Raw genomic sequence first — 12,778 nt, 5'->3', positions numbered from 1 at the left:
GCATTAAGATCAATTTCCAAATGATGATTTTGTTTTTATTCCTCTTTTTAGTCAACTTTAGCATGGGTTCCTATACTCATGAGCAGCACTGTTTATGACCATCTTCTAGTGGTGTCAAAGAGAAAATGTAGTTTTGCTTTGGACTGTCTTACTTACCATAATCTGTATCTCAAGTTGGCAGACTTGCAGATCATGTTCATTGTTGACATACATCCTTTTTAGTGCACAACGTACGCCTTGATGAGTCCGCACCAAAAAAACGATTGCAAAACCTCCTGCAAATGAGTGGAGAGATGGAGAAGGAACAAAACAGAATGAAAACATTTGAAAAGTAAAAACACCAACTAAATACACTGTCATCCAGAATTAATTTCTCAAAATGTCCCGTTCCACTGAATTTATTGGACTTTTAGCTGTAGGAGCAGCAACGCAACACATTGGGACATTGTTTTACAACATATACGATGTGGAGGGATATCCAAAACTGGTTCATTTCTCTTTTCACGACAGTCCCTGTCAGTTGCTGACATTCTGTAGTTCTCCACCAGTGTAACCAAAAAAAAAGACTCCTGTGCAAGTATTGTACGTCAATTCCAGTGATTCCGTTTTTTGACCTTATTCCGAAAAAGACAATATTCTGACTAAGCAGTTTACACGGCAAATGAAAATTAATATTCCCCTGTATTCCCATTCACATGCAGTCGTGCAAAAATAGGATTTTTTTCAAAGTTTTCCCTTTCATTCCTTCAACTACCTTCTTGAAAACGTCAGCATTGTAATGTGTGCGCATTTTCAACAACCCGTTGATATCCAAGTCTTTTAATTATGTTTAGAAGTAGGTGTGCTTCTCCTTTTGACCAGAGATGTGGGCTTTTCTTTTGGGCACGCATCGCTACCGCAGCACTGCAAACTGTTGGCTGGTTGGTTGGTTTGTGTACAACAACCATAGCAACGCACAGAGCTGACTGTAAGCCGTAAACAGGGCGTAAACTGTCACAGACTCAGATAAACCCCCCTAATGAGACGCATATTCTGAATGTGCTGCATACATGTCCAAAGAATGCTTTTAAAACCTGAATAGTACGGGTATAAACCGGAAAATGTTCAATTCGGAAACGGACCTTTTTTGGATTACCCAAACAGAATATGCTGTTTACATGATGATTTAACATTTGGAATATTGTCATATATTTGGATCAATAGTGTGGATGTAAACATACATAGTGATTCTGACAGCAACATGAGATGTATCTTTCCTGAGAGTGTCTTCAAGTCAAACGTCCCTCAGCTGTGCTCTGACCCTGACAGATCAGACATCTCTTAACCCTGACAGATCACGAGGCTGACTATGATAGAATTATGGAATTGGCTACTGCTAAACCAATACATTACATACAGATTTCATGTCATCATGGTGCTAAGGAAAGGAGTGCTTAATAGGGAAAATTGTGTATGAAGAGTGCATGGTCAGCGGTCCAGCACAGTGGTAAAAGGAGCACAGCATAGTGTGAGTCAGCAGTTGGGCTGAGGGAAAAGATGCAAGAAGCAGACACAACTGACACAGGACACAGGAAGTGAGAGAATTCATCATCCAACCTTTGGTCGCAGTGCTGCTGCTGACACATTCGCCCTGATTTTCCGCTCGCTGACAGTTTTTGGAGCTTACTGACAAAAGCCCCATATCGGACACAAATCGGCGTTGTGTCGTTGGAGCGCCATGTGCGAACTGTTCAAAAACGTGAGACGAAAGGCTCGCTTGTGCCTCGCAGACACATTCTAGATAAATATCTGGAGCTGTTGGGGACTCTGCCGGGGAGCTAGGGCTGGACGATAAGGAGAAAATCAGATATCACGATATTCTTGACCAAATACCTTTATATCGATATTACGGCGATATTCTAAGGTTGACAATTGGTGCTTTTAACAAAATATCTTCACACTTAGATTTTAGATAAATAAGCTATCAGTAATGTGGACATAATATCTAAGTGGTGAAAAGGCAAATAATAGAACAGCTAGAACAGTCTGGTAAGTTCAGAAAAGTACATCACTTTACTGTAATGCAGCCTTTAAAACAGTAAAAGACAACACTTATGTCATATCACGATATTACGATATCCAAAATCTAAGACGTTATCTAGCCTCATATCACGATATCGATATAATATCGATATATTGCCCAGCCCTACGGGGAGCTACAATCAACTAGAGCGAAAGACACTGGCTGAGGGGAAACCAGGGAAAGTATTCCAAGTGCATGTACTTGTGCGCCAAGCCAACAGCGATTTGCCTCCGATCTGGCGCTTTTGTCAGGGGGCTCCAAAACATTGTCGGCGAGCGAATAATCAGGGCTCAAGTCCTCTACTGCAGTGGTTGTCAAACTTTTTTTTTTTCAGTCATGTACCCCTAATGAATTTTTTAAGCCAAGGACCCCCTGACTGGCGCAAAACATTTTTGGTAGAAAACATCTATATAAAGAGATGCAATACAGGCAGTGGTAGATTTACTAAACAAAAACATTTTTGTGCATGAACTTTTGAACATGTGTGCCAACGACAACACCCCTAAACCCTTCTTTTCTTTTTCTGTTTTGTTTTATCGCTGCAAATCCATCACCAACAACTTGGAGTGATTGTTTCTGGTGGACATGCAATACTCCTGTCTAGCTTATGGTATTACATCATGTCCCGTGTCACTTCTGGTGTGTGCTTTCGTGCCAAAACATAGTTTGGAGACTTGACTCGGGGATTCCTCCTGGCGAAAGATCTAGTAGCGGGTGAGCCTCTGCCGCTGGTCAGTCAGGTAGTGTAAAAACAAGAGAGCAAGTTGTGTAGTGTGAACAGTACAGCGAACTGGCAACTTTTAAAGTCTTGAAGTGGGATCTTTGCTTAAGCCCAGGGCAGCTCCATGTGACTGGACTGGGTGACGTTGTAGGAGTGCAACATTACAGTGTGAGCCGTATCAATGAATAAATAGAGTATAAACGGTATAAAAAATACACTGACCCTATGATATGAAATAATGCGTGTTTCTGTTTTGTCCTGTCACAATGTCACTTATGTAATTAGCTATAAATTCATACTGGAATTTTTACAATGAAGTGCAAGAATGTGCAACACGAAGAACACTTCATGAGAATGTGAAACACAGACTTTTAAGTGTGTGTGTGTGTGTGTGTGTGTGTGTGTGTGTGTGTGTGTGTGTGTGTGTGTGTGTGGGTGTGTCAGAGTTCAGACAGTTGACCCCCTGCTGTCTGCTCTAATCTGAGATGCCTTTAAGAAATTAGAAGGATTAGCAGTCTTCTTAAGGAACATTTTTAGCAGTGGTGTGCGAATAATTGTAAGTACAGCTACAAATAGCCACGGCCTGGTGACGTAACTGACCATCAGGATAATACCACTCGAGCTTATGCATACACGCTCGGCAAATGCACGTACAAATACAGTATGCACCTTCAGGCAATGCTATGGAAAGCGCAGCGACAGCTATAGTGTTCGGTCACAAATTGTCATCGGTGTAATGGAACTTGCATAACTACCATCTAGGCTTAGGACTACTACACATGTCCTCACGACTACTATGCTGTTTACAAACATGCAAGTTAGACAACACTGCAAGAAATACTACTGGGGGACATTCTCTGTTAAAATGCAACACATTGTCTCATCTTGTTGAAATTAAAGTAGAGCTGCAAAGATTATTTGATCAGTTGTCAACTATTAAATTAATCAGTTGGAGTCATAAAAAATAAAATTCTCCAATTCCAGCTTGTTAAATGGGAATATTTTCTAGTTTCTTCTCTCCTCTGTGACAGTAAACGGAATATCTTTGAGTTGTGGACAAAACAAGACATTTGAGGATGTCGTCTTGGACTTTGGTAGCCTGGGTAAACCCTGACAAACTTCTGGCAAATTTGAGATTTGCTCTGCAAGTCCATGTGGCCAAGAGCCCATTCAAGCCCATTTCCAATTTTTCCAAATCGAGGCACCAATCACAACCGTTGAGGCGGGCTTTACACGATGACGATAGCTCAGCGACGGTGAGCAGCTTTTTGTTTACAGTCAACATGACGGCCACCAAAGCTCAGCGACCCGTTGTTGCCGCTGTCGCTGCTACGTCCCCTGGATCGTTGATCTGATTGGTTGAAGGACTATCCAGTTGCGCCCAGAGGCATTTGAGTGGGCATCCGTTGGTGACGCCCCTTTGGAAATGAGCTGTGAATGAAGCTTGCCCAGACCCACTCGCAGTTACACCCGAGAAGGGTCTGGTGTCTACCAGGCTAGGACGTTGGGAAACACTGAACAATATTTTTCACCATTTTCTGACATTTTATAGACCAAACAACTAATCAATTAATCAAGGAAATGATCGACAGATGAAAAAAAACAAATCACAGACTGCCTGAAGCCCAAATGTCTAAAATAACAAAGCCTTAGGGCTGAAGCTACAAAAGCCAGTATTTCCCACTGACTGCCTTTGTCTGTATATTGTGAAGAGTGTCTTTATTTCAGCCAAAGGCAAAAAAGTTCAACAATGACAACAAAGGGAGTAGACACAGGGGAAAAAATTTCTAAATGGAGCAGCCAGCTAACAGAAACTTATAGCCCAGACTAGAACCCAAACCTCCTGAAAAAATAGGTCTAGAGACACTGGGGGGGGGGGAGGGAGGGAGAGTCACATTGCAAGCAGTAGGTCCACTGCCAGAACAAGAGAAAATATGATCTGCAGAAAAACATTCCAACAAGTATTTTGTGAAAGATTTATAATGTTAGGGAAATTATTAACTTTCACTGTGTGTGCAAAATCCTGTTTATGAGGCCTGAAAGTTAACAATCTGAATGGTGTTTTTCTCTCGAGTGAATGTCTGCATCAAGGCCAATTTTTTTACAGAACTGATAAGAAAACTCTCTCACACTCACAGAAATTCCTCTAAAAGTTTGCACCACCATCTCAGTTCAGGGTAGGACTGCAGTTAAAAGTCTAACCCATTGATAAAGCCACGGTGTGGCCAAAAACAGATGGGGCCCATCTATGGTGCTGATGAATTAATCAGTCTTCTTCCATCTATTATTTAGTAACAGCCACTCTTAGCTAACAGAGCATGGTAGACTCTCATTGCAAAGACAAACGACCATGGGGAAACCTGTTTGCCCTATCACAGAGCCTGTTCAACCGTGTTCTGGTTAAGACTTAAAAGTTGAGACCAGTTTCCAACAACAAAAAATCCTCCCCTTTTAACTCAATGATTTGGATTAACCTACAGCTAATCAAGCAAGATAATTTAACCATAGATACGTACGGGCCCCAGGTATTTTATTAAAGTCCCACCTTGTCAGGAGGTCATGTTTTATGTGGCTGTGAATCCTGACAACCTTTCCCACCTTCTAACCAACAAAAAATGGGTTCATCAAAACTTGGCATCGGTTCTTTATAACACAGCAGAAAATCCAGTTATACAATGTAACCTCCCAGGCTCGAGGGAAAGAGTGCAAATCAATGCAAAATGAAGACAATCTGAATAACTGACAATTGTATGTTACACATCCTTCTCCCATATTTGAATTTTAATCTTTGAAATATTTGTATTCCACTCTAGAAATCATTTACACAGAAGAAAGCCAGTTTTGGCCACAAAAGAAAAGTATGATTGGAGCAAAGCTACCTGCCTAGTAAATAAACATCAAAAGAACTGCCTTGGGTGGTCACAATTGATACTGTAACTGCTTTAGCCTTGTGCCAACAAACATGACCACTGCCTTTCCCATTGATATCATATACAAAAGTGGTAATGTATCATTATGTTGGTACTCTAGCTAGGCCATAGCCCAAGAAAAACAGGCCCACTCATATAATGTTACTTGACTGTCCATCCTCACAGCAGTGTGGTACAGTTCAGATTGTGCATCTAGCTAGTTAAACGTGTTTGTGTGACGTGTGTGTAATCCCCACAACAGAAAGCCACATAGTTTACCTTCGGCGACGATTTCCTCGACGGTCACTTGATATCGTCCGATGGTGAAGACCCTTCCGATGAAGCTGCCACCGCCGCCGGAACCAGCGCCTCCTCCACCGACTCCGGAGCCCGGCCCAGAGCTCACCAACTCCCGACGAGAATCAAAAAATTTCTTCATTTCCCCCCCCCCGAGGTTATCCAAAGCACGGCCAAGTCCAATATATATTAGTAGCAGAACAACTGTGATTGGATAAAACTGTTCGTTGAGGCTCTGGTGTTAACGTTAGCGCTTTAGCAGGTTTTCAATAATTGAATGAATTTAGTCAGCTAGCTTAAAGCTAAATGCTAGCTAACTAGCTGGACCTCAAAATATCCCAAACACTGCGGTCCGACGCTCTTTGGCTAACTCATTTGAACAGCAGGCGGAGTCGAATATTGTTGAGAAAATACTGAGATAGTTATAACGTTCATGCGGAAGTCACCGGTTTCCACTCTGAACGGAGAGCAGCACTGCCTGGCTAAATTCGCCCGAAAAACACTTGTTAGCCGTTAGCTCACCTATGCAGCTAGCTAAGCAGCTAGGTGCGGTGACAGCTGTCAGTTGATAGGCTGATAGCCAGGTAGGACCTTAATGTCCAATGCAGCTTATTACACATCTCAACCGATATCATGCACCCGAAATGTTCACCTGCTGCTCTACTCGTCTGTATCGTAGTTAAAGATGACCTCCACTGCTTTTATGCGTCCAGCAGGCTGTATGAAGGCTGGTGAACTGACTTAATGACAGAGCTAACGTAGCTACAAACAGTAAATGCTAGTGGGAAGAATGCTGCATTCATGTGGCGTCGGAATAATCGGAAAAAACAGTACCCGACTGGGTAAATTCACGTTGGAACAACTCGGAAAATCAACGACGACATTGTGTAGCAAGTTGTGTATATATATAATATATGTAACAAGGCTAGCGCTTAAAGACATGAAGAACCCCAAAACGCTTGGACTTGCAACTACTTTATTTACATTTTCTCACTTCTCTGCATTGAAAATAAACAATACAGTATATTTCTTTGTCATATGTCAGAAAGTCAAACAAACATGGAATTTCAATAAGTGAGCAGTGAGTAGCCTACAAGATAAAGGCAGAAGGTGACCCCCTCCACGACCGTCAATGTTAGAGGATACTATACTGGCACAATAAATATTGACTGCTCCACCATGTATGTCTTCAGAATATCTGTAATGATCTTTAATCTTAATAATACTGATGTAGCTTTTGTAAGACAAATGTCATATTTAATAATAGTTTATGCTGTTCATTGATGCCCTACGGGGAAATTACAATTTACACTGTTATTATTATACACTACACCTGGGCCTAGGCCTGAAATACACACACATGCTCAGGTTCTATACATGCTCTAATGGAGAGACGTCATAGTGAGTGGGCTGCTGAACAGGCACCCTGAGCAGTTGAGGGAGGTTTGGCTCAAGAGCACCTTGGCACCTCCTGGTGGATGCTGGCATCTCTCCAGCTACTGGTCCACACTCTGTACAGGGACTTGAACCAGCGACCCTCCAGTTCCCAACCCAACTCCCTAAGGGCTGAGCTTCTGCCACCTGAATATTTGGGGGAGTTAGTTGTTTTTTTATGTTAAAAAATAAAAATAATTTATAACAGACAAAATAAAAATAAAAAAATAAAAAAAAGTCTTCCAGCTTTGCATGTAAACTTTTAAGAATGCCATCAGGAATTGCATTTATGAAAATGAGAAGGACTGTATTCTGCTGAACCCCTATTGTCTGTGGTGAAAAGTAGTGATTACAGTGAGTAGATGTTAGTCCTGTTCATCTGCCTTTTGGTATTATAGCATCAGATCAGATTCAAACATGACTTGAGAGTTGATAACACCCCATTGTGACTGTCAGTGAAACTAAATGAACTCATAATCCACGATCTGTCTTTTCCCTTTTCTTTGTGCTTTCTTGTTATCTGTCCCAAGAGTTGCTGATATTATTATTTTTTATTATTTTGTGTGAAAAATCCTTTCCTTTTGATGTCATTAATTGCAACATTGCAGAGTCAGTCTATTAGCTATGTTCAACTTTATTTGCAATCTTGGAATGAGCTACAACTGTGATTTTAGTCAAAGATATTCGATTTACATTATTGCACAATAAACACCCAATGAGTATTGGTATATGAAAACCATTATGACACAAGAACTCAGCACAGGCTGTCGTCATCATGGGTCCCCTTTGAATATTTAGAGTAATTCAGGTACACAGAGATAAAAATATTCCAAAATCCCCACACTACGTATTAGTCTGTTGTGCATCAACTTCTCTCCTCATATGTTTCTCCATGTCTTCTGCTGACATGATTCAACACTGACTTTGTCAATCTTTCAGTTTCTTTTGAAATACAAATGTAGCAAACACAATCAGAATATCACTTTTACAGATCTGCTGCAAGCCTGGTTCCAACTCCAAGGTTGAGACACTTTGGGTTAGAATAAAATGAATAAAAGGTCGACCTCTGTCTTGAATTTGTTGTTGCATCAAAAGTCTAATTTTACCAAAATTACACAATGTCTGAGTACATTTTACAATTGATGATACACCTGGTTGGCTGCATCTTTATGGCAGTGTGAGAAATTCTCCTGCAGGGGTCACTGTTCCATCACTAAATGCATGAATCTATGCAGCAAACCCCGTTTTTTATTTTTTATTTTTTTTTAACTTTGCACCAACTTTACAGAGCTTGATTCAAGGATAATACTACCATGATTAATTCCTTATCACAATAAGAAAGAATGTTTTGCATTAGTATTTGTACAAACTTTGACTAAATACTTTTCTTGCTCTTTCACGGATCTTTTTTATTAATTGGTAGACAGGTTAAATTCCACAGGAGCCACTATTCATTCCCAAATACCTGACTACCAGTGCCACCTGAAGTGTTTGCAGCCCAGATGATTAATCAAGCACCAAATGCATGTTTTCCATTTCTTCTGTAAGTGGTTTACATAATAGAGCTGTTTAAGAAACATGGCTGTTGATTCATATTATGCTCTCATATTATTTGTTTACAGAGTACAGGACGTTCATTCTCGCACAGCTTAATGCCTTGGAACAAATGTAGCCACACTTTTAAACATGTGGTCACCATTTCGCTAAAATAATTGAGCCATTAAGCTATTTGAGCGGCAGAGTTGTTAGTGCTGTGGTGATAAATGACACAGCTCTGATGCATTCTTTCCTCTGTGTACATCTACAATATGCTCAATCTGACCCAAAAGCTAAAGCTAAACATACTTTGTTCTCACTTTGTGTGGTCCCCTGAGAACCAAAACATCATTACAATTTGGTGTCTGGATTTAGAAAATGTGAAAAGGAAGGGTCAAAAAAGCAAGCATTATGCATACCAGTAAGTATTAGAACAGTCTAATGGTGCCTGTGAACTGAGCAGAGCTGTGGTTACGTCACTGAAGAAAGTTGGATGTGTCACTTTTAAAAAGGTCTCACAAACGTTGATATCAAACCATTTCTGTGTGTCTCAGCGGGGTTGTTGTCACATAAATGAGCCTCTGACACCTGAAATATCCAAAACTTTGGAAATATTAAAGTAATACTCAAAAATCTAAAATCTATCCTTTAGAGTATAAAAACCCTCTGTAGGCTTGAAAGGAAGTGGCAAAAAAACTCAGGGAAAGCTAGTGAACTTTGAGTTAAGATTTTTTTCTTCTTTTTTGTCAAAGTTGTAAAACGTCATAATCCACTTGTCTTTTTTTCCATCCGTGTCATCAGTATGTGCCACACAGTCCTATTTTTGTAAAAACATGACTTAATACCAGGGGTTGATGCATAGACTGAATACGTGAAGCCAGACGTCTCTATCGCCTCCTGGTGGCTGGCTGCAGTGTACGTCCTAAACCCCGCCCCTCGGATGGGACCAAGGGGGTAAGCTTCGCTTCAGAACTCGAACCTCCTATGGTGCCATTTTGATGCTACCTAGCCATCCCCTCCCGTTAGCATTCCATTGACTCCCATTCATTTTGACGTCACTTGACAGTGAATAACTATACATCTGAAGCGTTTAAAGACTCTATTTGTCCGTTGTTTATTTCTAAAGAAACACGACAATGTATAAAAGGCTCCATTACCTTGTACCTCACGTTATGGCTCCGTAGCAGACGTTTTTGTAAAAATAGGCTAACGATTGTGTCACATAGTAGAGGAATTACCGTATAGTAGTTTTGACTTACATGAGCTGTTTAGGTTTAATTACTAATGTTAACTAGCATTTTTGTTAGCAATAATTAGCCTGTGCCTATGTTATCTCCTTACATATACCTACGCTCTCCGTCTCTGCATGATTGGGAATGATTGAGATTTCTCTTGGCACAGCTACCAGAACAATTACAACTTTCAGACAGGTTGCTCACGTCACATTTACGTTGTCTCTCTCAGTTGGAGGCTGCGCAGTAAAGCAAGGGATCACCGGAAAAGTGCTTCTAATAGCCTTCACTGGTCTCCGTCCAGAGCAACGGGATCTGTTGGTCCATTCTCATATACTGTCTATGGATGGGACATGGGCCAAACTAAAGAATCAATCAACGTCAAATAAATGTTTCCCAAAGATGGTTTCTGTCATTTTAGGTAGTTCTGATCATGCTGATGTTTGTTCAAGTGTTCATTTTTCTGATAAGTATGATTTTTATTAGTTACTAGATGCTAAAAAAACGGGATGAAACATCATGATTGACAGCTGTGATTGACTCAACCGATTGGTCAATCACAGCCGTGTCGGCCATCTTTTTATACAGTCTAAATACCACCAATAGCACAAGATAGTTCAAGAGTTTTTGGTAGGGTATCTCTTTAAGAATTGGCCAGAAAACATCCCAACTGCAGATTTTTCTTCTTTATGCGTAAAATGATCCTTTCAATTAATCAACCCAAAATAACATTTCCTTAATTCTTGAGACCAAATGGATACAAAAGTCACTTCTTTGCCTCATTGTTTCCCCTACAGTATACTAAAAATCTGTTTTAAATGAAGAAGAATGTAAACAAGGATTCATTTTATGCTTTAACCTCAACTTCACCTCAATGCCTGCCTGAAGATTGAGTCGGTCCTGAAAATACTGCAAGCTCAAAACCATTTATGCTCAAGTGCTCATATTATGCTTTTTGGCTTTTTCCCTTTCCTTCTTTTTAAATCAATGCTGAAGACTTTTCTTTTTGATGTTGCCTTTCTTGTTCATTTCTTATACTGAAGTTGCATTGTTGAAACTGTATGAAAATCTATATAAGCATATAAAGAGAAATTAAAAAGTAAGAACGGTGGGACCGGCCCGTTGGCAAGGATTGTGGATGGATTACGTGTATAGAGCAACGGCTTTTACATTGTCCCATACTAGCACCATAAAATCACATATTTTATCTGCTTTTATATTTTTAACTGTTTTTAACTGCTCTTTAATGTTTAATTTCTTATACTATACTGTAACTTTTATTCTTGTATTTTAATAATTTTTATGTAAAGCACTTTGAATTGCCCTGTTGCTAAAATGTGCTATACAAATAAAGCTGCTTTGCCTTGCCTTGCCTTTATTGTTTTTTATATCTTTTTTGTGCATGTAATCAGTTTACAAAGTGAAAAAGCCCAAAGTCCCCCCCAAAGGGACTTACCATCTCCAACAGAAAACACTGTTCACCAACTGCTCCAAACAGCTCTACTGTAGTCCAGCCTTTACTTCAGAGACAAACGTGGTCACTTTGTAACACACATTATAATGCTCGCCTAGCTGCTAGCGTGGCACGCCCTCATGCTCTGCTTCTGACTGGCTAGTAGTCCTTACCTAGGTACTGTCAGGGCACGCCCTCATACTCTGCTTCTGACTGGCTAGTAGTCCTTACCTAGGTACTGTTCATGTGCGACTCCCAACAAAGATTGAACAGAAGTGAGATGCCTCACTCTGTAGCTAAAACAAAGAGCTCAACACACAGGGTGAAAAGAGGAGCTGCAGTAATGTGTAGTACAACAAAAATATGGTGTTTTCAAAAAATTTGATATAACCTCTGATTACAATTATGAACCTGAAAATGAGCATAATATCAGCACTTTAACGTGTGGGAATTTCTCCCATCTAGCGTTGACATCATATATTGCAATCAACTCTCTCTGCACCACGCAGTTCAAAGTACGTATTACAGCTACGGTAGCCTTTACGCCTCAAAAAGCCGGTCTCTTGCTCTTTTCAATATAATTTTTCTTTTTCTGGGTGAAGAAGAAGAAGACTACTGTTCCTGAATTTTGGATTTTAAATATGTGTGGTCCTTCTTGTTTCCTTCTTCAAACTTGCCGGGGGCCGGGAAGCTACGATACCCATTAGCAGCATCAGCACCTGTGAGTTTATCATGTGACAGGGAAGGCGGAGCAGTATGTCCTGTATGTCCCTTAACGGCTAACGTATTTCAAGATGGCGCATGAATATGGAGCGTCTACCCCAGTTCATGCAAATGCAAATGTAGAATTTAAATATTTTCAAGGAATACTTGGAATTAATGGTGGAATTCACAAGTTTGTGAATTGCGATTTTGATAATGAACAACTAAACACGTTACACACTGGACCTTTAAGAAAATGAAAACTACTTACCATTAATGACAAAGACTGACCTTTATTTTTCCTTAATTCCAGGTAGCTGTCTCATCTAGATGGCCTTTTGGTCCGAAAATGACCTTTCATTATCTTTCCATTGTTCCTCAGTTAATGTCATACAGAATGTTGTTCATTGTCTATTGTCTTTCACAACTGGG

General features: G+C 40.2%; 1 protein-coding gene across 9 annotated transcripts in view; it reads right to left on the bottom strand.

Annotated features, from left to right (window-relative positions):
- LOC120560422 (AP2-associated protein kinase 1-like) overlaps window positions 1-6,785 on the bottom strand; it is a 33,225-nt gene extending 26,440 nt beyond the window's left edge. For 8 of the 9 annotated variants that reach the window (XM_039802910.1, XM_039802912.1, XM_039802917.1 and 5 more), the window contains exons 1-2: window positions 5,972-6,785; window positions 157-275 (exon numbers count right to left, since the gene is read on the bottom strand). In XM_039802910.1, the coding sequence (XP_039658844.1) occupies window positions 157-275; window positions 5,972-6,131 (279 nt within the window). In that variant the 5' untranslated portion in view covers window positions 6,132-6,785. The remainder of the gene's footprint in view (window positions 1-156; window positions 276-5,971) is intronic. The other variant, XM_039802916.1, reaches the window with a different exon arrangement.
- Between the last annotated feature and the right edge of the window lie 5,993 nt (window positions 6,786-12,778).

The sequence above is a fragment of the Perca fluviatilis genome, chromosome 6, assembly GCF_010015445.1.
Source record: "Perca fluviatilis chromosome 6, GENO_Pfluv_1.0, whole genome shotgun sequence".
Lineage (NCBI taxonomy): Eukaryota > Metazoa > Chordata > Actinopteri > Perciformes > Percidae > Perca > Perca fluviatilis.
The sequence above is the reverse complement of the archived record's forward strand: the minus strand, read 5'-3'. Positions and strand labels throughout refer to the sequence as shown.